This window comes from Talpa occidentalis, unplaced genomic scaffold (assembly GCF_014898055.3).
Source record: "Talpa occidentalis isolate TD23 unplaced genomic scaffold, MPIMG_talOcc4v2.1 talOcc4.3, whole genome shotgun sequence".
In the NCBI taxonomy this organism is placed as follows: Eukaryota; Metazoa; Chordata; class Mammalia; order Eulipotyphla; family Talpidae; genus Talpa; species Talpa occidentalis.
The window spans coordinates 104,037,526-104,064,687 of record NW_023603184.1 but is presented as its reverse complement, the minus strand read 5'-3'; the positions used below and the strand labels follow the sequence as shown (position 1 = coordinate 104,064,687).

The 27,162-nt window shown below is 40.1% G+C and overlaps 1 protein-coding gene across 2 annotated transcripts in view; it reads left to right on the top strand.

Moving 5' to 3' along the window:
* Positions 1-3,509: 3,509 nt before the first annotated feature.
* SP3 (Sp3 transcription factor) overlaps positions 3,510-27,162 on the top strand; it is a 48,692-nt gene continuing 25,039 nt past the window's right edge. The window contains exons 1-4 of one of the 2 annotated variants that reach the window (XM_037523561.2): positions 3,510-3,706; positions 4,317-4,471; positions 4,969-5,100; positions 12,444-13,803. In XM_037523561.2, coding sequence (XP_037379458.1) covers positions 3,700-3,706; positions 4,317-4,471; positions 4,969-5,100; positions 12,444-13,803 — 1,654 coding nt within the window. In that variant the 5' untranslated portion in view covers positions 3,510-3,699. Of the gene's footprint in view, positions 3,707-4,316; positions 4,472-4,968; positions 5,101-5,323; positions 5,455-12,443; positions 13,804-27,162 lie in introns of those variants that run through there. The other variant, XM_037523560.2, reaches the window with a different exon arrangement.

Sequence of the window (27,162 nt, the reverse complement as noted above, 5' to 3'; positions counted from 1 at the left end):
ATAACACTGAGCATGTCCCATTATCTTGTTGAGGCCCAGTTTCTTCATCTATAAAATGTGAAACCTATTATTTATACTTATCTCCTAGGGCTGTGAGGATTAAAGTTAAACATGTGGCACAAAGCACAAGTTAAAAAATGTTACCTCTACCTTTTGGTAGATTAAAAAATAAGACAAGAGATATGGTTTTGAAGGTGTATTTTTTTTTTAAAGATTTATTTATTTATGCATATAAGAGCTGGGGTGCAGGCCAGAGATGCGGGGCCGGGGGGCGGGGGGGCAGTGAGAGGACTCATCATAGACAGAGTGGGGAACAGAACAGGCAGACTGACTGAAATACACTGCTGAGGGAAGCAGCAGGCGAGACAGGAGAGGTCTGCTGCGCCATGTGGGTTGCTCCCTGGCCGGCCAGGGATTGAATTTGTGTTGCAGAGGCTGTGAATTTGCTTCATAGTGAGGTGCTTAACCCCTTGTGCCACCAGGGAGGCCCCTGAAGGTGTATTTTTTAGAAAGTAGGGAAGATATGAATTATGAAGGGGGTAAAATATACCTAGTGAATGTCATCTAGCATGCTTCTGAAATATACTAGTTATTATGTAAGTAGAAGAATCTTGAAATCTGGTGTGAATAGGTTAAAAGAAATCCAGAGACAGGTGGAAGAAGGGTCACAATCACAGCAACAGATGTTAGATTAAAGAGACATTCAGGTGGAACTACAGAAAATTTTCACTTGTTTAATAAAGAATGGTTGAATATTGGCAATTTCATATGGTTCACTTAGCAGATGCTCAGAAGAGAAGAAAAGCAAAAGGGGTGGTGAAAGAAATGGTAGCGTTCTTCAGGTGTGGCAGTGCACTTACACACAGGGCAGCTGTTTTCAGTACAGAATGCCTTGGCACCTGCAGATGTGATCTAAGCATTATTTAATGGCCTCTTCTCTTTGTAGAGAAAAAAGGGGTTGGAGATAGGCAAAAGAGTGGCCAGTGGGAACATAGAAGTCTTTCAGGAGATTGAAAGTTCATCATGAAGTTTCCAAAAAATTAAAAGTGATGGACACATATAAAATTAAAAAAAAAATAGTGAGTAAATTGAGGATAAAGGAGAATAAAGTGACATCCAGATCTACTGTGAAGTAAACAGTGGTCAGTAGAGCTTCCTCAAATCATCTTTGGAAAGGAGAAAGTATAAATAATATCAACCACTGTGTTTCTCTTCCTCTTAAGCAAGTGCTCTGGATTCCTATGTAATGGAGCAGTTGGTAGGACTGAGAGACTGTATTTTGCTGAGAAAATAGGTAACTTTTAACATGTAAGCCTATTACTCTACATCAAATACAATGTTGTAGATCAGCATTAGCTCAATTAAAAAAGAAAACAAACAAAAAATAGAAAAAAAAAAAACCCACAAACATGTCAAGATTTGCCGACAGTACTGGAATAGCTAAGAAATGGTGTTCTCACCAGAGATGATCTTTAGTCTTGCCTCCTTAAATGTTCTGTGACAATAATTCTCTTACATATGGGTTCTCTGAATCTAGTGGTGTATTAAAGACATTTTTGATATGTGTATCTCAAGTGTGGCATCAAAAGCTGACTGATTAGGTTCTCATTTCGCAAGATTCGATGGAGTGTTTTTGTACCTCGTTGGAATGATCTATGGATCTGTTTTGTCAATCGGTATCAATGAGGAAATGAAATTAATTCCTGTGGCTGAGTACTTTGCTCTCTCTGTGGGTTGGACTAAGACTTTGTACACTGGACATGGTGATAATGTGCTTAGACCCATAAAACCCTTTCCCATTGCTGGAAAATCTCTTCTGTGGAGGGAACTACCACCTATCCCACTTATCCATGACCACACTGTGACTTCCCTTCATCCCACCTACTTTAGCATTTGTACTCTTCACCCTATTTTTTTTTTTAAATCAACTCATCCTACAATTTAATTTTCCTGTAAAATTTAAGTGTGAAATAGAACTGTTTATACTATTTACCCTTTAAAGCTATTCTTTCAAATATGATACTAAAAAGTCTATTAATCCTGTTCTTGGATTCAAAATTTCAGATTTGTTCTTGCATACCTGTGGCTTTTAGGTCATTTTAATGGGAATTCTATCGTTTGTATACTTAAGCCCCAAGTAACCATACAGTGCTTTTGATGCTATGAGCATGGGAACAGTGCACAAGACTGAGATGCAAACTCAAATCTCACAAACGTATAAATTTTTAGTTAGCTCCGCAAAATCCAGTTCACGTGTACTTGCACTTTACAGCTCTATCCTCCCGCACAAATTTATCAAAATAATCACAATAGTGGGGATAATGATTCTTGTCTTAATCAGATTCCTAATAAAAAAGGTAGGTACTATGGTCAGAGTTTCCACTTCTTTGGATCTAATTTTTTCTTGGCAATTAGAACTAAAGGTAATAGGCAGAGATGTCTCTTACTTGGCATAAACACATAAAAACCCAGCATTTTTTCCTCCCAGAATGACAGCAGCTATCAAAGATGCCAAAGAATGATGTTAACCCAACCCAGCGAGATATTAAAATAGAACTAAAAATGTTCCAATAGGAAAAAAATACTTCGCTGATATCCCCTATTAAAAAAATGTTGGCAGGTTTTTGTTTTTATTTGTTACCAAGACTATTAAAGAAGCAAGGAATATGGTTTGTGCTGCAGAATTATTAACTGGATGTTTTTTTAAAAAAAGGTTTCTGCTCCTTTCTCATATATATATCTTCTCTGTTCGGGTGCTAATGGCCTGAGTGAACTCTCCTCCTGTAAGAGGTGAATTGGGATTTCTTTCTTGTTTTGAATACCTGCCTCCAGCGTACGTGCAAGTGGGAGACAGACAGGAAACCTGAGGCCACGGGGGATGGGAAGGAGATGGCTCAGGCTGTGCATCTAAGGGTTGAAATGTGTGTGAGAAAATCCTCCTCCAGCCTCGGAGGGGGTGTCTCCCCCAATACAGCTCCCTCCCCCCGGGCTCGCGGGGCGGGTCTGGTTCACACAGTAGCAGCAGCGGCCGCAGCAGCAGCCCGGGGCTGAGCGGCGACGGCCTCCAGGCAGCGCCGGGAAGCTGCGGCTCCGAGCGCGCAGGGCCCTGGGGAGATCCGGTGGAGGCTGCGGCCGGGATGGAGGAACCGTCCAGCGGAGCCGGGGCCGCCGGCACAGGTCTCCTCCCCAGCTCGGCTCCCCTACAGCTCGGCGGGGCCAGCTCCGGGCGCCCGCGAGGCGGAAGAGGCCTGCGCCTCGGGCCTGGCATCGGCAGCCGGCGAGCGAGGCGGGCACAGCGGGGTAACCGGCGAGGCGCCGCCGCTCTCGGGAACCTACGCCGCCTCGGCCGCTCATTGTCTCAGCTCTTCCACCGGGGGCAAACAGGAAGCGCGCCGCCGGGCCGAGCGACGGACGGCCGTCCGGGCCAATGAGCACCGCCGCCCGAGAACTTGGCGGCGAATGATCACGGAGAAGAGGGGCGGGACTTCCGGGCGGGCTGTCACCCTCTTCCCCCCTTTTGGGCTGGAGGCTCCACCTTTTGTGTTTCCCGCACAGTCAATCAAAATAGGAAAAAAAATCCCCGGACCGCTCCGGCCGTGTCCGCCGCCGCTTCCCGCATCCTCTCCCGCCGCCGCCGCCTTCGCTCCTCACCATGTGTAAGGCGGCAGGGAGCCCCGCCTGAGGTGCCCTAAACACACTATGACCGGTACGTAAAGCCGAGAGAGAGCAACCCTCGCTGCCGCCGCCGCCGCCAACAGCCAGCCCCGGGCCGCCGCCGCCGGCCCCGGCCCGGCCTGTGGGCCGAGTGTCTGTGAGAGGCAGAAAGCCGCACTCCCCCCCGCCTCCCCGCCCTCCCCGCCCGCCGCCGTCCGCCCCCCAAGCCCCAGCTGCGCCTCGTCCCCGCCAGGCCCCGGGGCGGGCGGCCCGGCCCGCCGGGAGCGCATCCCCCAGCGTGCGGGCGCGGGCGGCGGGCGGGCGCGTGTGAGTGACTGACGGTGCGAGAGGAGCGAGCGCGAGTGAGAGCGAGCGGCGCGAAGGGAAAGGGGAGGAGAGGAGAGGAGAGGGGGCAGGGGCAGCGCGGGGAGGAGGAGGAGGGAAAGAGGAGGAGGAGGAGGGTTACAGCCGCGGCGGGCGGGGGCAGCAGCAGGAGGGGAGGAGGGAGCCGCCGCCGCCGCCGCCGCCGCCGGGGGGCGGGTGGGGGAGGGGAGGGGACGCGGCCCGGGCTGCCCGAGTAATTTCGCCGCGGCCCGCGGGCCCCCTCCCTCCCCTCCACCCGCCTTCCTCCCCACCCCCACCCCCCCGCGTTGTGCCTGCAGCTCCCGAAAAGCCCGTGAAACAAGAGGAAATGGCTGCCTTGGACGTGGACAGCGGCGGCGGCGGCAGCGGCGGCGGCCACGGCGAGTATCTGCAGCAGCAGCAGCAGCAGCAGCAGCAGCAGCACGGAAACGGCGCGGCGGCGGCGGCGGCGGCGGCGGCCCAGGTGAGGCGCGGCTGAGCCCCGGCCCGGCTCCCCCTCACGCCGCTTTCTCCTCCCCTCGACTCTCCCCTCCCTCCGCGCCTGCCTCCCCTCCCCCCGCCCCGGGAGCTGCCCGCCCGAGGCGCCAACGCTCCGACCCCGCCCGCGCTCCCCCGCCCGCCGCCTTTTTGTGTGCGCGCGCGCGCGTGTGTGTGTGTGTGTGTGTGTGTGTGTGTGTGTGTGTGTGTGTGTGTGAGAGCGCGCGCGGGAGCGGGAGCGCCGCCGGGGTGGGCTCCGGGGGAAGGTGGAGGCCGGCGCCCGCCCGCCCGCGGCCGCGGAGCTGCTGCGCGCGCGAGGGAGGCCGCGAGCCGGGCCCGCGGAGGCGGAGGCGGAGGCGGAGGCGGCGGGGAGCGCGGGCGGGCGCGGCGGGGACGGCGAGGCGCACTTCCTGTGCGAGCCCGGCCCGGCCTAACCGCCACCCCCCCTGTCTCCCCGGCCCGCCCCTCGCCCAGGACGCCCAGCCGTCACCGCTCGCGCTGCTGGCCGCTACCTGCAGCAAGATAGGGCCGCCATCGCCGGGCGACGACGAGGAGGAGTCGGCGGTCGCAGCCGGGGCCCCAGCCGCCGCCGCCGCCGCCGGAGCGGTAAGTCCCGCGCGCGCGCCGCCCCCGCCGCGCCCGGCGCCCGCCATCCCGGCCCGCGCCCGCCCAAAAGGCCCGCGGGGCCCGCGCCCGCCCGGCCGCGGCGGCCGCGCCACCTGGGCGCCCTGCCCGGCGCCTTCGCGTGCCCGAGTGCGGGGAGGCCGGCCCAGGCTCTCTCGCAATTGTCACTGCGGCACCTCGGCCCGCGTTCGCTACAAAATGAAGTCGGCGAGGGTGGGGGGAGAGGACTCCAAAATGGATGTTGGAGCAATTCGTATCAGTGCGGGAAACTCCTTCGCCCGACGCTGCAACGTTTTCCAGCACAGCCTGTCGGCCATAGATAGTCCCAGCCATGGAGTCCGTGTTTCTAGTGTTTTGTCTTCCTCGAGCTGGAGCTTTTTTTTTTTGTTTTGTTTTGTTTTTGCCAGAATTCACTAGATCTTGTTAAATCGTTAAAAAGAGAAATGTAGTTTTTTTTACCCTTTGAATTAGCCTTTTGTATTCAGGAGTAAAGACTTGAAGTGCTTTTTTAGTGGGCCTTCTACGTGGTTGGGTTGTAGTTTCTGCAGATTGCTACTTAAATTTGCTGTTAAGTTTTTTTAAGTGGAGTCAGTGAAACATTTGATTAGCGACCGTTGAAATCGGCGCAGTTAGTACTTTGGCTTTTGAAACTGAATGTGACTACCGGTGTTAGAAACAAAAGTACTTGTAAGAAACTGTATTTACATGCATGCTAATACTAGTACCATACTTACCGTTGAATTGGTTGGCAAAACTGTATTTTCCTTTTACTATGATTGCTGGTTTGATGGGATGTAGTGTTATCCTTTTTTTTGTAGTGTTTTATATAGTCTGGGGCAAGGGGAGGAGCTGACCAGTGTTAGATGAGGGCTTCGTACAGATTTAGAAGTAGTTTTTAAGAACTGTGAATTCCATATTTGAATCGTTGCTATAGCGTTAGTTTAACATACAGATGTGTCACTTCTTCAGGTAATGGAAACCTCAATCCTCAATCAATCAATCGTGTTTGATGTTTTTCCTGAGGTGGATATATAGGAGTTGATATTTTGTATAGTTAACTGTAGATAAAAAGTTTGATATTTGGAGTGGTCTGTAGGAAATTATTTATGTCTAGGCATTGAAAGTTAAGCTATAATATTGTTAAAATTGTGTCATTTTGAGTGCTTCAAATTACCCTGGAAGGGAATGTGAATAGTTTTGTCTAAAAAGTATGGTTTTATGATTTGTGTACATTTTTAAAACAGATAAAAAATGTAAAAGCATAACATTGTGAATATTAATTTACGTATTTGTGGATTGATAGCCCCCCCTTTATTTATTTATGTTTTTAACGGTATGCACAATGCCAAAACAAATTCACTGTTCATCTTGGGGGGGGGGAAGCCACTGCATAAGTAAAATTGCAAAGGAAATTGCTTCTGTTTATCTATTTACTCTTTTCAGTTAGAACAGAAAACTTCTGCAATTACATCTTACCAGATTTGGGTATCAGCTCACTTAAGGAGGAAGTTATGGGTGAAAAACATATATCTGTTCATATCATTGTATATGTAAGTCTCAGCCTAGGCAGTAGGTTATTGTCTCCAACCTTTTCTTACTGTAATCACAGAACTTGTAGGAAAGTTGTTTTCCTGCCTCTTCAGCTCTTCTGAACTACCAAGTTTCTACTGACATCATATTTCCAGCCAGATGAACATGAACGAGAATCAGTTAGGAGCATTTTTTTCTTTGTGTGTTTGATACCTGTGCTTAATATTTTTACTGAGTAAAATTGGTAAGACTGACTTAAGTAAGTTTGTCTTATAAAATGACATAATTTTGCCAGTTCAAAAATGAATTTCAGTCATGTGCATCTCACAAAATGAGAGTCAGCTGTACATCTTAGAAAATGAAAGAGAATTTAAGTGATTTCATGGGTATTTTTTTCCACTTACAAATGTGCTTCACCTTATTTTAATTACTCAAATCGCTGGGAATAATAAAAGCTCTATAGAGAGCTTTAGTGTAGCTTTTTTCTTTCAATAATTGTATTTTGAAAAATTTTATATTTGTAAGGTATAACTGAGCCTTAACCTACATCTTTAGCCAGCTTCCCCTAATGTTAATATAACCATGGTCTAGAACTCGGGCATTAACAGTATTAAAGTACAACTTTTACTCTGATTCCACCAGCTTTTCCATTAATGCCCATTTTCTGTTCCAGGATTCAATTCAGGATACCACAGTGCATATAGTCATTGTTGTATTTAAAATCAAGTGGAAATACACACATACCAATCAACTTTATGCCAGTTTAGTTTGTGTTTTGAGATTAAAAGGGTATTGAAAAGCCAATTGGCTGCACTGGGAATTTGCTTTAAATACCTTGAATTTAGAATTTATTATGGTATAATAAGGGTTCCTGGTGGATTTTGGCCAAGTGTGTTTGATTACATTCAGTTCAGTGTTGAATAGGTCAGTCACAAAACAGTCTCACCTGTAAAGTTGGCATAAACATAGACTGAGAAGTTGGTTTTTTGGCAGAGCTCTTTCTACTTTATCATTAAAGTTGTGTTGTTAATTTTAGTAATAAATCTGGAAACTGAAAAAGACCTATATGCAAGTGTTAATGTCTCATTTGCATTTGTGTATTATTAATTTGCTTATTTCATTTGTACTCTAGTGGAATAAACTGTAAGCAAATATTATGGAAGAGATGGCCTGATGTTCGTTAATTTAGTACATAAATATTAGTGAGTGAAAAAAGGACTAATTAAAATGGCCTTTGCATAGGTTGAATTCATTGGGTAATTGTTTTTATTTGAAATCTGAGTTTTATTAGTGTTCCTTGCAGATTTAAGAAACTTGAGTGCTTGCCTAAGAATGGTTCTTAGGTTGTTTCCACCTTAGCTCCACACTTGTTCTTGTTTCCAGTTATATTCCTTCCTTGCCAGTTTCTGGCTCTCATAAAATTTTTTGTGGTAACTGAGAAGTCAGTAATCCTTTCCAAATGCTGTGCAATGAGTGGTATGAAGCTTTTCCTTTTCCCTTTCTACAGCATTCTCTGACACCCCCCTTCCAAATCTCCCCCACCCCCAATTACTGCAGCAAAAAGTCCCAGGGCCACTCTGGGGTGTCTTTTTTTTTTTTTTTTTTTTTAAACCACCATGTGATTTTGTGTTTATGTATAGAAGGAGATTTACTTACAACTTTTTACAGTAAAGAAACTTCCATGGTAGGTGTTTTGCTTTTTAGTTGTCAAATAATAATTAGAGTTACTGAGAAAAATACTGGTGGGTTTTTCATATATTGTATTAGCTTATACAGAGAGTTATCTTGCACCTAAACCAAATAAATTACTAGTTCTTTCCTGGGTTATATATTTTCCTTTGTTTCTGTGGTGTTGCCCTTAGTCTCGCATTTATGTATATTTATTTTTTGGTCCTAGATGATTTTTTAATTTATCCCTTTCACATTTGGTATTTAGTGTACTTTATCTCTTTGGGTGGTATGCTGATGAAATTTTTCTTGCACGTGAATGGGCTTAATCGGCTTTGAAGTTTTGAAATATTTGGGGGCCTATTCATTGTGGAGTAATGGAAAGATGTTTAATATTGATGTAGGAATTGTCATAGAAGACTAATACTTCAAGGTCAGTTTTATTGATTCATTCTGTCATTTTCTTTGCAATGACTTTAAGGTAAAATACTTATTCAATAAGTATGCATTGATCTTTGTGTCGGAAATTGTGCTAGGTATCTAATGGATGTTTTGTAAATCTGTCCTCATACTCTCAGTAGTCGTAATGAGTGATATATTCGGATTGTATAATGCTGTATAGTTTATAAAACTTAACATTTTCTTTTGGGTCTTATGACCCTGCAAGGTAGTATTTTCCACTTTTAACATAAGGAAATTGAGTACTAGTCTAAATCACTTAGTTTCACTCAGTTCTGAGTTCTTTTGTAGTGTAATATATGTCCCTCAAGCATAGTCTTGGCTTATATCTTGAAAGTCTTACATGTTCTGATTTACCATTTTTCCCATTCCATTGGGAAATGAATAAATTTTTGCTTGATTTATCTGTTGTGCTTCATAAGTACTTATTTTTAATGGATACTTTTGACCTTAGGTTCTTTCAAAAAAGTTAAACTACATCACTTTGTCCTCGATTTGGGGATTTCCCTTCAATTAGTGGTCTGAAGTTTTAGGGGGCAAACGGTCCTACAGTTTATGTCTACTTAACTTCTAGAGAAGCGGGTGCCTGGGGAGTCTCCAGTCAGATTTGTCATTTGAGTGGTTGTATTTATTTTCAAGAATTTCTTGACTAGAAAGCTGTTTACTGATAGTTGAATACTTTCCCTTATAACTATCTTGTAAAAAAAATAAAAATAAAAATGCTTTAAATGGCATGAATTGACTTCAAGGCTGAGAAAGTCACCAAATGCCAGGTGTAAAATTAATTTGTAACTGAGATGCTATCTTCTTTGACAGAAGTTGGGTAATTGCAAATTTGATACTAATCAGAAAAAAATTCAGCAATGGATTCTCAAGAAATTGGATTTTAGACATGGTACTTTAGTACAGATTTTAGTGTCTAGATTAAAATATCTTTAGTTTACATAAAAGGCCAGGAGACAAATGAAACATGAATTGTTGCTCTGATACTGGGAAAGAAGGCTTATGCTTATGGTTTCTAGACTAACTTCTAGATAGAAGTTGAAGAATGACATTGGACTGGTACTTCATTTAAAAAATTTTAAGTTTGTTAAGTGTAAATGTTGCGTGTAAGAGAGACTGTAATTTTAGTATAGGCCTAGGCATTTGTACTGGCTCCCGCAGTTTTTCTGCCTGTATTCTCTACTACCTTACGTTCAGTCTCCTCCATTGGGTCTTAGTTTATCTTTATGAAGCAGATTTGATTACTCTACTCATTTGCTTAAAAACCTTTTATAGCTTCCATTCACTATCAGCAGGATAAAGTCCAAACTTGTTAGTAGGATCTACAAAGCCATTTACTACAGGCCCTGATAAAAATGTCTCTCCTGTTTTCCATTACTTTTCTTTATGGGTCCTCTTGTGAACTTCAAACAGCACATTATTCTTTAGTTTCTTTTTGACTTTACTAATACTCTGTCTCCATATCCTAACTGCCCACAATGACATCTTAAATTTTATTTTATTTTTTTACGTGAGTTTTTTTTTCTAATCTGTGTTTGCAAATAATGTTTTGATCAGATGGCTAGTATACACCACTATACACATAGTAATAGCTTGTGTGTGTGTGTGTGTGTACACATGTACACGCGTATCTTGGATAGATTGGGAACCATTTCATTAATTTATAAGCATGCTTATTTCATCTTGGCAGATATGCTCAATGTTTGGAATTGAATCAAACTGGTTTATCCATCCAAGTGTATACTTTTCAACTGTGTGTCTATGTGGAAATAGGTAGTTAAGTTGCTTTAAGATTATCTCTGATCATATTAAATTTTGTGGAATGGTTTATGTTGATACATTCTCCCTCTTTGAAAATATTTCCCCCCTTTGAGAATATGTAAAATTCTGTGTTATCTCCCTGTGTTCCCTCTCACTCCCTAACCTCTTAATTGTACTTTCTCAAAAAGTTGGTATGCTATCTTATTCATAGAAGACCAGACATGGGTCTAGGTTGAGAATGCTAAGCTAGATATGCATATATTCTCATTGTCTAGTGATAAATGGAATTATAGGAAACCACAGCTAGGAAGTGTAATAGGAATTGCCTTTGTTTTGATGGTTACTAATTTATATAGGGTCTTGAATTTCTTAGTGGGAGACAAGTGTAGTGTAGTGTTTAAGGATTTGGTTCTGGAGTTAGACTTGGCATAGTTTTAAATCCTATCTTGGCCGTTTGATAGTTAGAGACTTTTTGTCCCACAGTTTTCTCACCTGTTAAATGGGAATTATACCCACCTCCTAGGATTGTTGTGAGGAAAATTATATAATCTTGTAAATCTCTGTTGTAGTGAATATAAAAGAAAAGCTCAAATATTAGACATTACTGATACTGTTCCCTTAAAAAAGATCTATAACGTTGACATGTAGGATTTTTTTTGCTTTGTGTTTTTCTGCCTTGCTTAATCCATAAAATATGGAAATGATACCTGAGATTCTAGCAGATCATAGAATATGAAATGTATATACCTGGCATCCTGCAGACTTACATAGAACATAGGTTCTAAAAAGGTTCTAAGCCATGGTCTATATCCTTCAACTTTTAGATTCTGCAAAATCCTTTCAGATAGGTCAACTTTGCTGTGTGGTCACAGAGCAATAACTTTTGGTATTCAACTTTTTTTGATATACAAATATAATGCACCTGATTTAGTGATATATTTTGGGTGTGTATACTTGTGAACTCTAGTGATTGAGGTGTATTGCTTTGAGCTGTCCATATCTTTTCTAGCCACTCTTACTTTTTTTTTTTTAATAGAGGCATGTTTTATTTATTTATTTATTTGTTTGTTTGTTTGTTTGTTGATACATGCACTGGGTACAGTCAGAAGCGCCTGAGGGCGAGAGAATTCACCAGAGCAGGGAGCAGAGCAGGCAGAAGGACCGAAGTACACTGCTGAGGGGAGCAGCGGGTGGCCATGTGGGACCCTCCTCTGGTGTCCGGGGAGCAGCCGGGGATCGAACCAGCTTCGTAACCCAGCACTCAACCGCTGCGCCACCGGGGTGGCCCACTCTTACTTATTTTTAACTCCAGGGGTCTTAGATGAGGGATTTTAAGATTAGTTTGGAGAATATTTTTTTTTTTGGTTAAATTTTTTTTTAAGATTTATTTATTTATGCATACAAGAACTGGGGTACAGGCCAGAGATGCGGGGCTTGAGAGGATTCACCAGAGACAGAGTGGGGAACAGAACAGGCAGACTGACTGAAATAGACTGTTGAGGGGAGCAGTGGGCGAGGCAGGAAAGGTCTGCTGCGCCATGTGAGTTGCTTCCTGGCCAGCCAGGAATCGAACTTGTTGCTGCACAGGCTTCGGATTGCTTCCTAGTGCGGTGCTTAACCCCTTGTTCCACCAGGGAGGCCCCTGGAGAATATTTTGATTGAATTTTTTTTTTTTCTATTCAAATAGCATGGGTTGTCTTTGCAATAAATATTAACATTTAGAAATTATAATTATTGGTGTTTACATGCATATGCTGCTTATGTCATTTGTCCTGTTATTTATACTCTGTTATTGAGAGAACTTTATTCTCAGGTAGTAGAATTTATATATCAGATTTTAGGGAATTAGCTTAAATATATTACAAATATATATCACATAACATTTTTTTGTTTTCTTTATCCAGGCAGGTGATTTGGCTTCTGCACAGTTAGGAGGAGCACCAAACCGGTGGGAGGTTTTGTCAGCCACACCTACGGCTATAAAAGATGAAGCTGGTAATCTAGTACAGATTCCAAGTGCTGCTACTTCAAGTGGGCAGTATGTCCTTCCCCTTCAGAATTTGCAGAATCAACAAATATTTTCAGTTGCACCAGGATCAGATTCATCAAATGGTACAGTGTCCAATGTTCAATATCAAGTAATACCACAGATTCAGTCAACAGAAGGTCAGCAAGTTCAGATTGGTTTCCCAGGCTCTTCAGATAATGGGGGTATAAATCAAGAAAACAGTCAAATTCAGATCATTCCTGGCTCTAATCAAACCTTGCTTGCCTCTGGAACGCCTCCTGCTAATATCCAGAATCTCATACCACAGACTGGTCAAGTCCAGGTTCAGGGAGTTGCAATTGGTGGTTCTTCTTTTCCTGGCCAAACCCAAGTAGTTGCTAATGTGCCTCTTGGTCTGCCAGGAAATATTACCTTTGTACCAATCAATAGTGTCGATCTAGATTCTTTGGGACTCTCGGGCAGTTCTCAGACAATGACTGCAGGCATTAATGCCGATGGACATTTGATAAACACAGGACAAGCTATGGATAGTTCAGACAATTCAGAAAGGACTGGTGAGCGGGTTTCTCCTGATATTAATGAAACTAATACTGATACAGATTTATTTGTGCCAACGTCCTCTTCATCACAGTTGCCTGTTACTATAGATAGTACAGGAATACTACAACAAAACACAAATAGCTTGACTACTTCTAGTGGGCAAGTTCATTCTTCTGATCTTCAGGGAAATTATATCCAGTCGCCTGTTTCTGAAGAGACACAGGCTCAGAATATTCAGGTTTCTACAGCACAGCCTGTTGTACAGCATCTACAACTTCAAGAGTCTCAGCAGCCAACCAGTCAAGCCCAGATTGTGCAAGGAATTGCACCACAGACAATCCATGGTGTGCAAACCAGTGGTCAAAATATATCACAACAGGCTTTGCAAAATCTTCAGTTGCAGCTGAATCCTGGAACCTTTTTAATTCAGGCACAGACAGTGACCCCTTCTGGACAGATAACTTGGCAAACATTTCAAGTACAAGGGGTCCAGAACTTGCAGAATTTGCAAATACAGAATACTGCTGCCCAGCAAATAACTTTGACACCTGTTCAGACGCTCACGCTTGGTCAAGTTGCAGCAGGTGGAGCGTTGACTTCAACTCCAGTTAGTCTAAGCACTGGTCAGTTGCCAAATCTACAGACAGTTACAGTAAATTCTATAGATTCTACTGGTATACAGCTACATCCAGGAGAGAATGCTGACAGTCCTGCAGGTAAGTCTTAAGTCATGTCATGCCACAATTAAGTTCAGTGATGTGTTAACACGTGGGGCATTTATTTAACTTTAGGTGTTATATCTGCCTTTGACTATCTTTGAAAATGATGTGCATTTCTCTATGTTTGTATGAAAAGTAGACATCAGTATGTTTTCCAAATTGTTCTTCATTGAAAGTTAGCAGTTTTTGAATCCAGCTTTTAATTCTATATTATGCCAATTGCATTTGTGGTTTTTTTCTCTTCCTCAGTTTCCATTTGTTTTTATGTCTGACTGGTATTGTCAAACATTATGAAATTGCTATTTGGCATATAAGGTGCATTGGGTATGTTCCCTATGATGTAGTTTAAATGTTTTATGTACTATATTTGATTGGGGAATTAGATTGACATAGTGAAAATAGTACTGGGAGCAAAGACAACTTGTGCTGTCTCAGTCACTAGCTAACTTTGTTAAAACTGTTTCATCATGTAAAATGGAGTTGTTGGACTGCGTAACTATGTGTAAGGTACCTTTTCAGATCTAAAATTCTTTGGTTCTGTGATAGTTTATTATAAATGTTTATTGAACATTAAACTTAGCTTTGCTACATATATTGTTACTGATAATGTGGAAATTTCAGAAATCTGCTCTTTGAATATTGTATAAGAGCTAATAGTTTTAAAGAGTATCATTATTAACAAATAATGTTTAGACGGCATATTGAATATTTGTTGTGCACTAAATCGTTAAATTTCTCCTTTCTACTTTGTATTTGAGTTTTTGTGGAGATTTACTATTATAATCTTCCACTGAATCAATGATTTCAAATGCTTAAATTCAGGCACTTCACTTTATTTATTGAAATAATTTCCATCACCATGAATATTACTTGTTTTTTTGAGACGTTTGTGATACATGCTTAGAAAGTTTGGAATTATGCTTTAAGTGTACATCTTTATTTGCATGTGAGCCTTCTGAAGCTGTGCTATATTTGGTTGGAGCTGTGACTTGGAGCCATAATTCTCGAAGTTTGATGCTCTGTGGTTCCCTTGGGGGGGATCTCTGAGACCTGTTCAGAGAGGTCCTTGATGTCAAACTACTTTTCATAATAATACTGACGTTTTTTTGCCTATTTCATTGTATTGACATTTCCACTGATGATGAATCAAACTGCAAGTGCCATAGCAGAAGTCAAAGCACTGGCGCCAAATTGTGCTAGTAATTGTATTTTTATGACCACACGCTTTTGATGCCAGTTTCACTAAAGAATGACCTTGATGAGCCTGCTGAACTTTTACCAGATTTTAACCCTTGAGTGCTGTGTGTGTTTTTAAAAACAGTAGCTTTATTGAAATATAACTAACACTGAACAACTTAGTGGTTTTTAGTGTGGACACAGACGTGTACAACCATCACCACTATCTAATTATCAGAGCCCAAAAAACCTTATACCCAGTAACAGTCATTCTCATCACCCTCCCACCACTGACCTCTTAGCTCCACCATACAATATGTGACTTCTTTTGTCTGACTTCTTTCATTTAGCATTATATTCAGTGTTTATCCCATCTGTGTTGTAGCTTGTATTGTTCCTTCTTTTGATTACAGCCATCTAATGAGTATGAAGTGGTATGTCATTACATTTTTGATTTGCAGTTCTCACTGCATGCCTTTATAACATTGTTTATTAAATAAGTGCCTCTAATAAAGCACTTACTTATCAAACTAAGATTTGAAAAGTACTTTTTTTGCACTTGTGCAGTTGTGTGAATTGTAGGCTGAATTTGTTGCTGCTTTCATGAAAAACTTTTTGCTTGAAAGGAGAACTGACAAACTGGTTATTGAGAGACTCATGTATTTTTAAGTAATGGACAACTTACTAAAAAATTAATTTAGTCACTTTAAAGGAACAGGTGTTTTGCCTGTTTGCTAGCAATGATAAAATCTCAACTTTCCAATGAAATTAGAGTTTTGGAATACTTAACTGCTTTTATGAATTTTATAACTTGTTAATGACTTCTGATAGTTATATTAATGCTTTCTTTTGATACTGTATTATAATGAAACATGCAACGTTTAGAAGATCTGTACGATAATTCAGAAAACCAGTAGTTTTGAAATGACTACCTTATGTTACAAAAATCAGACATGGATAGAGAGTCCATTCAAAATTGTACATAGACCAGTAACAGTGGTTGGAAAATGTACCGATGTGGTTTCATGTTCTGCGTATTAGCCGATCTTGAAGAAACTGCCACTTGTCATGTTGGGTATAATATCAAAGAAGACTACCCACAATTGACTGAAAGACTATCAAAGACTATCAAGTTACTCCTTTCTTGTCTAGTTACATATGTGTATACACATGTACATATCGAAGACTATATTCTTCATTTGCGTCAGCCTAAACTACTTATTGCAGCAGAGTGAATGCAGAAGCAAATATGAGACTTCAGTTGTCTCTGTTAACCTTGATGTTAATGGTAATTTGCAAAAATGTAAAACGTGTTTCAAACTTATGTTTTTGGAAATTGGTTTTTCATATGTTAATTTGTTTTAACAATTAATGGTTTTACTTTTAAATGAATTGAAAATTTTAAAAATCCTATAATTTCTAATACAGTAATTGTCTCATATGTATACATACACATATACTTAACTTGCATGAGTACAACTTGTTGGTACCTCAGTAATATTTGAGTTTTTTTTTTTTTAAAGATTTATTTATACATGCAAGAACTGGGGTACAGGCCAGAGGTGTGGGGGGTGAGAGGATTCACCAGAGACAGTAGGGAGCAGAACAGGCTGATTGACTGAAATACACTGCTGAGGGGAGCAGCTGGTGAGTCAGGAGAGGTCTGCTGCACCATGTGGGTCCCCTCCCTGGTCGATAGCTTCATAGTGCTGTGTCTTAATTCCTTGGGCCACCAGGGAGGCCCCTATTTGAGAGGTTTTTTTTAATATTTTATTTTATGTAATTCTTAACATCATTTTTCATCTTTGCACACTGTATGCATTTCTTTTATTTTTTTAAAATTTTATTTTTATATTCCCCATACAGTTGCAACCCCCTTATTTGAGAGTTTTAAAAAGAGCCCTGAGACCAAAAGGTTTGAGAAGTGGTGTAGTGACAGACTTCTAAAGACATAAATGCTTTGGAACTCAGTTTTAAAGCTTATATAAAGTTAAGGTTATGGAGTTTTATATGATAGGAAAAAAACTGGAGGCTCTAAAACTGGAGAATTTGTGATTTATGTTGGTCATGAAATCAGATTGGTATAAAGCACCAAGTGCTTCAGTATAGTAATATGTTTCTAAAATACTATAAAAAGTAGCTATATTTTATGAAATAAATGCAAAATGAATTTTTAAGTGGTAATTTAGTGTTCTGAGTGGTGGCAAGGAAGGGTAAAATGAAGAAGCACTGTAGAAGGTCATTAAATTTGAATTTTGTCCCAGTTTTTAAGGAATAGGGAAAGAGTTTGAGAAAATAGAAGTTAAAGTAAATGAGAATAAAAATGCTGCTTGTATAGAGCAGCACATTTAACAATTAATTTTGAGGCTATTTGGTAATGGGAAAGCCGTTCCTTGGTGTATAGTCTTTTCGTTGGCAAGAAGGAAGATAAATAGGATATTTTCTTTTTTTTTTTTTTTTTAAAATAGAGGCATGTTTTATTTATTTATTTATTTGTTTGTTTTGTTTATACATGCACTGGGTACAGTCAGAAGCGCAGGAGGGTGAGAGAATTCACCAGAGCCAGAGCAGGGAGTAGAGCAGGCAGAAGGACCGAAGTACACTGCTGAGGGGAGCAGCGGGCGGCAGGAGAGGTCTGCGCGCCATGTGGGACCCTCCTCCGGTGGCCGGGGAGCAGCCGGGGATTGAACCAGCGCCGCAGAGGCCGCGGGCAGCTTCGCAACCCAGGGCTCTACCGCTGCACCACCGGGGAGGCCCTAAATAGGATATTTTCTTACCTGAAAATCAGAGTACGACTTTTTTGATCCGTTTTAGGGCATTGTATGCCCAAATGAAATGATTTAAGCTTTGACATGATTGGTTTGTGTTTCTGTTTTTGGGTATGTATGGAATTAAGGTAGCAATTTTCCAAAATACATGAGAATGCAGTTTCATTACCAGAGTTCTGGCATTTCTTTCCTTTCTCCCTCCCCACCACTAGTAATCTCTAGTCTGGCCTCTTTTAAGCAGCGAATCTGACTATGGGGGCCTTTTTGTGGGGCTCTGTTTAGTACCTTCATCCCTTAGAAACCAAAACCCTATCTTCCTCAGATTTTGGTGCTTATCAGGCCCCATGCTGCACTAACATTCAGTGCTTGCTTATACTTCTGTTTCGGGCCCACTGAGAAATTCTTAGTTCTGGAGAACTTTTGTTTTGGAAGTTTTGTTTTCATATTATTTACCATGTGTACGTGTATTTGAAACTGGGTGAGAGGTGTGAATTTATATAACTTTTCAGTGGGATTTCTAGTCAGAAACTTTACCCCAAATTCAGGCCAAGACTACCCAATTTCTCAAATTTCAATTCTCTACCAGATTTTGTTTTATCTAAATTCAGATTTATTCTTCAAAACTGTGTGTATTTAAAACACAGTCAAGTGTTTGAGGTAGGAAGAAAGGTTCGTAGAAATCATTACTTCTTAAAAGCAAAAAATGTAATGTGTAGATTTCCCCTATTAGCCAGGGAAAACTGCGTATCTGTGGACTACTTAAATTAGTGGTGAAAATGGAAGCACTGCAAAAAACTGGATTTTTTTAAAACTTCATACTTAAGTATAGAGGGCAAAAGGGAGAGATCTCCTTTATATACTCTTACTGTGTTAGATATTATTTTGGTGTTAGTAGATACATCATTTCTGCATATTTTGATAGATGCACAGTTGTGTAGATTTAATCACATGATCAAGATACAGTGTGTGTTCACTCTTACCCATTCTCACATGCCACTTTATAGTCAACCATTCTTTCTCATCCCTGTCCTCTGGCAAATGGTATATATAATTCATATAAACAAAAACTTGAAGTCCTCAATAATTTGTAAGAGTTAAAGCCATCCCAATATCAGAAATTGAGAAGTGCTGCTTTAATGAATAAGGATTTTTAAACACACAGTACCATTATTTACAAGACCTTAAATTTATAGAGATTCCTTAATAGTAACTGATGGCCTTTCATTGTTTAGTTTTCTTCAGTTGAATAAACATCATTAAAAGATGATTTGTTCAAATTAGGATGCAGACAAGGACTACGCATGGCATTAGCTAGTGTATCTCCAAGTCTCAGCTTTTCACCCACCTGATGGTGAAATGTTGTCACTTGGATTCATCGTTATTTCATTAAAGCTTGCAAAATGGAACTTTTTCTAATCTCTCATTGTGTTTATAGCTGTGATTCTTACATAAAGAACTTTTCCTCAGTTTGATTACCCAAAAGTACAGCCTGTACAAGCAAGGTAGCATAAACAGTTAAGTTAATTTCTTCTATTTGCCTATTTCTAGAATGAGTTTTCTTAGCTACCATCACAGATTCTCTTTTTTTTTGAGTACTCATTATGAACTTTTTTTTTTTAAAGATTTGCTTTATTTATTTATGCATACAAGAACTGGGGTGTAGGCCAGAGGTGCTGGGGGGGTGGGCGATGAGGATTCACCAGAGGCAGTGTGTGGGTCAGAATAGGAGGATCTACTGAAAGACACTGCTGAGGGGAGCAGCGGGCGAGAAGGGAGGTCTGCTGTGCCATGTGGGTTAATTAGCTCCCTGGTTGGGGATCAAACTCATGCAGCAGTGGCTGGTGATAGCTTCATGGTGATGAGACTTTAACCTCTGCACCACCAGGGAGGCCTATTTATGAATTCATTTTTTAATATCTTTTGTGTTATTTCACAGCAGTTGTGGTTGTTAATGTTTATATTCGTAAAAAGTAACAGTGCTAGACTGAAAAATAAAGTAATAGGGGTTTAGGGGATTGGTAATTTTTAGGAGGATATTACTTTATGGCACATACTTTGTTTTGTAACAGAAGTGTTTCATTTGGATATCAGTAACATTTCTATCAAGATAATGAAAATATAATTTTTAACTTATAAAGTGAGGCAAGAGATAGAAAATTATCAATCTAATAGAAAATAGGGAAAGAAATGTAACATGGAAAATAATGGCAGATGTGGAAATTCCAGGATTGCCCTGAAAAGGAAACAGGAAAAAATACTATCTCACAACCAGAAAAGTTGGTAAATTACCTGCCAGTATTCTGATATATTATAATCTAGTAATTTTTTTTTCTGTGCATACTAAATGTTGTAAATGTCTTAGAAAAACTGGGGTCAAACATACAACAGGATTATCACTTTTTCTCTGAAACAATATTGTGTACATTTCCCCATTTCAGTAGTTTACTGCAATATCATTGCTGAATACTTTCATATGCATGCTCTGTGATTTAATAATCCTCTCGTTAGGTATTTAGGTGATATCTCATTTATTCCTGTTGGGTAGGAATCTTGGCTCATATTTCCAATTTCTTCCTCATGTGAATGTACTGTAAGTGGACTCATTAAACAGTGCTACTGTTTAAGGCATATATATATCAAAAATACTGAGATCATGAGCATTTCATGAGTATGGGGTTTCTCATACTTCATACAGACTAGGATAACATTTTATCAGATAGGCAGAGTTTTGGAGGTGGTATAAATAGAATCTAATGCATTCATTTATTATTTGGAACTAGAATATTTTTGAATATTTTAGTTTAGTTTCTTTGGTCATATGCCTTTCATGTGTTTTGCAACCCCCTCCCCCCCTCATTTGTCAGACATCCCTTTTTTTTTTTCAAAGACATCTTTAATGTTAAGAACATTAATTTTTTGTCACACACAACTGTTCTCTCCATTTGTTTGCCTTTAAGTTTGGTTATAGCATTTCACTAAATGTAAGTTCTACTTTTTGAGCAAAATAATTGAGAAACTTGAAGCAAAGTTTTGGACTTGTATTGATTTATAAGTCATCTGATGCAATTGTGGAAGTATTCAAATGACTTAGAACATTATCTAGAATGCATTATGTGACTTTTTAAATATATGCATTTTTTGTCATTAGTATTGTTACTAGTATTCTAATAACAAGTATGGAAAAATAAGTGTCACAGATCCATGAGCATTCCTTGAGTATGATTCTTACTGCAGTCTCAAGCATATTTAATTTAACATTGGTGAATATGATAACAGTATTATTTTGATGTGGCTATGTGACTTAAACCATAGAATCTCAAGGTCAAGTAATTCCACTCATTAGACACATTTTCAACAGATGACTGCTCAGTGGTTGTTTTAAAATACTTTTCTGTTTTCTGAAATAGTATATTCAATTTTTGACTAAATTACCCCATAATATATTTAGTCAGTAATAGTAATGTAAATTAGAATTCCGTTTGGATATATCAGAATGGAAATACCCTATGTGATTGTCATTAGAATGTTTTCTTTTTGATATGTTAGTCTGCAGTGCCATATTAATTTTTTTTTAAAGATTTATTTGTACGTACAGGAACTGGGGTACAAGCTGGAGTTGTTGGGAAGTGAGTGGATTCACCAGAGACAGGGTGGGGAACAGAACAGGCAGATCAACTAAAATAAACTGTTGTGGGGAGCAGCAGGAGAGGTCCACTGCACCATGTAGGTAGCTCCCTGGTCGGGGATCAAACTCTTGCTGCAGTGGCTGTGGCAAGCTTCACAGGTAGCGTCCCAACCCCCCGCGCCACCGGGGAGGCCCTGCCATATTACTTTTAACTTAACATGGTAACTTTATTAAAGCTGATCCTTAAACTTCTTGGTCATTCCAGTGTTCTTTGGGGTGATTTTTAAGTCCACCTTTATGAGGGTACTTGGCATGTAACACTTCTCATAAATCTCATATATTCTCAGAGGAATGGTACCATTATCTGGATTACAGCAATAACCTAGATTAATGAATCATCATTTAGTCAACAAATGTTTGAGGGCCTACTGTATTATTGTAAGTAATATTAGTTCTTTGCAACAGTGAAAGAGAAAGTCCCGTCTTGAATTTTGTGTTGTAGTGGATGAAGACAAATAAGCAAACAGTAATTTTAGATAGTGTTATGAGGAAAGCAAAAAGTAAAGCAAAGCAACTGGAGAAGTAAAATGTGTAACGATGTAATAAAAATGGGTGAAATGGAAGAAAAGGGAAAAGTCAGGTTATTGAAATAGTGAAATATGGAAGATGATGGTCATTATTTTAGGTAGGAGAATTAGAAAATGCCTCCTTCTAAGAAGAAATTAAAGTACAGGTATGAACATTGAGAAAAGAGCACATGAGAGTGAGATCTGGAGGAAAGACTATTCTTGGAAGAGGGAATGAAGCAAGTTTAGTGAATGGAATTTAGTGAATGCAGTGTGTTAGAAGATGAGATTGGCAGTAGGCAGGGGCTAGATAATATAGGAAATCTTTCTCTTTTTTTAAAAGGAAAACATTCAAGGGTTTTGAGTAAAGAAATGACATAATTTTATTTATGTTTTTGAAAAAGTTACTGGCAGATCCCTGTGGCAGACGGAGAAGGGGTATGAGTGGGGGTTGGAATGGCAAGACTAATAAGCCTGAGGCTAATGTCCTAATACAAGTGAAAGGATGATGAATTTGGATAGGTCAGTGATCAGGAAAGCTTGGGGAAAGGTGGGAAAAAGAGAATTATGACTTCTGTTTGGACTTAGTTAAATTTGCAATGCATACGAGGCCCAAGTGGATGGTTCAAGTAAACAGTTGCATATCAGAATTTGGAGCTTAGATTGAGCTGGATAAATTTTGGGGAGTCAATAATGCAGATCGGTGTGACCAATGAAATAATTTTAGTCAGCCTTTTTAATTTCTTTTTAAAAAATTTTATTTATGCAGACAAGAACTGGAGTGTAGGCCAGAGGTTGGGTGTGTGGTTGTATGAGGATTCACCAGGGACAGAGTGAGGAACAGAACAGGCTGCTGAAGGGAGCAGTGGGCAAGATAGGAGAGATCTGCCATCCCAGTGGTTCCGCTCCCTGGCTGGGGATTGAACTCATGCAGCAGTGGCTAGCGAAAGTTTGCTAGCGCTTTAGTGCTGACACTTTAACCCCTGTGCCCTCAGAGTCATAGCTTTTCAGTCTTTGCCTGAATGCTGGACTCTTACAGAGAACTTTAAGAAAATTCCAACAGTTTGTAGTCATCCTCCGCCCAATTGTAATTGCTCTGTACTAGGCCTAGGAAAATGTGATTTTAAATCCCCCAAGTGATTTTGAAGTGCAGCTGGTTTGAAAATAAGTAACTTGTAGGGAAGAAACAAAGATAGGGAAGGAGTTGAAAAAAGTATCATTCACCTCAAATTATTTCTCTCAGATTTTTCAAATGCAGTGTCTAGCATAGAACCAGAGCTAACCAGGCATATGAGATGAGACACCGTGAGTGAAAACCAACATAAACAACTGACAGCAAAAATAGACTTATGGGAACTGTAGATATCGGAATTACCAAACAGACTAAAACAACTGTTTACTGTGCCTTGGAGATAAAAGTCAAGCTTGAAAAATTTTTGAGAGAATTGAAACTTAAAAAATGACAGCAGATTTGTAAAAGAATCAAATACAAATTAACAAATTTGGTTAAGAGTTTGTGACCCTTATCCAAAATTGAGGAAAATCCTTATGTTAGGGGGAAAGGATGTCCTGCGCTAATCCCATGCAGGCTTTGTGGACTCCACCCCCACTCCAGACCAAAGCCATCAGGACATTGGGAAAGACAAATCCCGTCACCACCAAAGGCTGAATGCTATGACAAATTATGTTGCTCTTTGAAGTTTTCACTGGTTTTTCCATTGCCTTTAATTTTTTATTTAGCTTTATTGAGGTATAATGGATGTAAAATTAATATTAAAGGCATTGGATGCCTTTAATAACTTAAGGTCTGTTGAGGCTACAAATATGTTCTATAGAGTTGTGCTGTGTTGTGCCACCAGTTGTGCCACCAGATGCTGGGCACAAAAGAATTAGATTCTTCTTGTTCTCACAGAAGTTGTGTATATTCTTAACAGGTTAGACCAGAGTTTCTCATTTTTTGATACTATTGATATTTTGGGCCTAAGGATTCTTTGTTGTAGAGGCTCTCCTTTGCACTGTAGGATGTTTAGCAACATCCCTCTCTTCTACCCACTAGAGGCCAGCAGTAGCAACCCCCATCCTACAGATTTTACAATTAAAAAAGGCCTCAGGCATTGCCAAATATATCTTGGAGGACTAAGTCCTTCCTCTTCCTTTTGAGAACCATGGAGGTAGATAGACATATAGACTATTCTGATATGTAAATAGCATACTAGCATTTTGAACCATAGTACTTTAGGAACAGAGATAAATAGAGGAGTAACCTTTGAATAGACACTTCCTTATCCCCTGGTGCCTTTCTTGCCTCCTATCTCCTTTAAGTACTGCTTGTTTAATAATACCAGTTTCCTTTGTTTTGTATTATAGTTAGCATATTTGTTGTCTTTTGGAATTCAACCATTTCTTACTCATCTTGCTCTGCTTTTTGTGGAAGAATAAATAAACAAATATCAGTAAAGATAATGAAAAACAGATTGTGTGGAAACAAATTTTCCTTGTTTGCTTCTGAAACAATTAGCTTTGTTTAGATGTGTGAGGTGGTACCTGTTTATACCACTACCAGTTGTGTAATTGTATTAAATCTGTAGTTTTTTAAAGACTCTTGACATTCAGAATTAAGTTTCAGAAGCCAACCTGGTTTGTAGGGGAAAATTAAAAAAAGCAAAAGGAATTTTAGATTTAGTCTTGATTTTATAAGAGAGAATTTACAGGAATTAAATGACTTCTTCCAAAGTCTTTTTAAAATGGCAGCTTTTATATATTCTAAGAAGAATGTGATGAGAGATTTAAAAAGTATAGGCTTTTTTTGCTTTGAGTAATACATACTGAAATATGAATAAAATCTTAATACCTTTGATTTGTTTCAAAGTAATATGGTGGCAGTGTGGATGTAGAGATAAAATAGAATTGTTGCAGGATTTATTGTTGGAGCTGGATGTTGGGTACATTGGGATTTGTTATATTCCACTTTTGCGTATATTTGAGGTTTTCTGTAATAAAAAGTTTTTGAAAATGTAGATTTCATGGTCTCCCATTTTTGATTAATGGGCATTTTTGAATTTGTTAACTTTTTAAAAGAAATTTAATACACAGGTAACATTGGATTTTAATTTTGGTGTAAAAATCCCTTGTGATGTTTGGGTGAGTTATGTTCAAACAGCTTGAATACTTAGATTTTCTCAGAAGTATCAAGAACATTTTATGGTTTTATGAAAACTTTGAAGATAAATTTTGTCTGTTAGACTATTTCCCTGCCTTATTGTCTGTAATATAAAGAAGATGACACATTTCAGAGACTATCCAGTAACACCAAACTACAGTGAAGAGTGCTTGGTTTTTCTTGCATATGAAGGGGAAAACTAGATACATTGTTTTTTAAAGATTTATTTATTTATGCATACAAGAGCTGGGGTACAGGCCAGAGATGTGGGGAATGAGAGGATTCACCAGAGACAGAGTGGGGAACAGAACAGGCAGACTGAGTGAAACACACTGCTGAGGGGGCAGAGGGTGAGGCAGGAGAGGTCCGCTGTGCCATGTGAGTTTTTCCTTGGCAGGCCGGGGATCGAACTTGTGCTGCAGAGGCTGTGGATTGCTTCATAGTGCGGTGCTTAACCCTTTGTGCCACCCCGGAGGCCCGCTAGATACATTTTTAATAGATGGTGTTCCTTTGTACTTAACTTTTGGCAGCCAAACAGGGCAGAGATACAGTAAAGACTCAAAAGCTTAAGAGAAGGGGCCTTCCTGGTGGCTTAGGGGTTAAGTCTTAGAGCTTTCAACTCTACTGCCTGAGTTATATCCCTCCCTGGCCTGGGAGCTGACCCACATATGGTGCAGCAGACCTTTCCTGTCCTGCCTGCTGCTCCCCTTAGCAGTGCATTTCAGTAAATCCACCTGTTGTGCTTCCCCACTCTGTCTCATGTGAATCCCACCTCTGGTCTATACCTCAGTTCTTCCATGAGTAAATTAAATAAGTAAATCTTAGGAAAGCTTAAGAGAGGAGTTGAACAACTGTCTTAGAATATAACTGTATTTAGTTAAGGCAGATAGCACCTTTTTGATACTGAATGGTCTAAAAGAGAATTATATATATGTTCATATTCACAGAAAGCTCACAAATTTCTTGATGTATTTAAAGACACATGGAGCAGGGCCTCTCCGGTGGTGCAGCGGTTGAGTGCTGGGTTGCGAAGCTGCCCGCAGCCTCTGCAGCACCGGTTCAATCCCAGGCTGCTCCCTGGCTTCTGGGGGAGGGTCCCACATGGCACGAAGACCTCTCCTGCCACCCGCTGCTCCCCTCAGCAGTATACTTCGTCAGTCTGCCTATTCTGTTCCCCGCTCTGGCTTTGGTGAATTCTCTCACCCTCCCGCGCTTCTGGCTGTACTCAGTGCTTGTATAAATAAATAAATCTTTAAAAAAAAAAAAAAAACACATGGCGCAATTATCAGTAATATAAACTAATATATAGTTGTCAGTATAAATCAATGTAATATTGTTACTAATTGCAAAATACAGATAATTGTGTAGTTCAGAGGAGCAGAAATCAAAGAGACCTCAAGATTTTATGGATAAGGGGGAACTTCAAGGGCGGGGACTCTAGATTTTGAAGATAGAAATGAGAAGATATCTACTAACAGGCTATAAAGCAGTATTACTGAGATTAATTTAGGGAACCGTTTAGTAGCCTAGCATTTCCCCAAAAAATGGTTTGTAATATAGTAATAGGTATTATTAAATGTTATAAAATTTCTCATTAGCATATTAAAGTTTCTGGAGAATTCTATGGAAAATATTTTCTGACTAAGGAAAGGAGGCTAAGAGGTTGAAGAATACTGAATGCTATTGGTGAGGATTTTAATTTTTTTTTAACTGAGGAAGCCTGAGGAGGTTTTTGAACAGATAAATTGTATGAATAAATTGATGCTTGGAAGATAGTATTTTAGGAATAGATAGAATTGGGGGGAAAACTACACTAAAAAGAAGGCAAGAGGCTATTGAGTTACACAGTGATAAAGTAAGGAAGAAGGCTGACTTTTCAAAAGAAATCTACAGAATTTGGTCATTAGGTATTGGGAATTTAAGATGACTCTTAAAGTTCTTATTGTAAAGCAATACCAAGATTTTATGGATAAGGGGGAACTTCAAGGGCGGGGACTCTAGATTTTTGAAGATAGAAATGAGAAGATATCTACTATTTATGGATTGAATGTATGGTGCTAG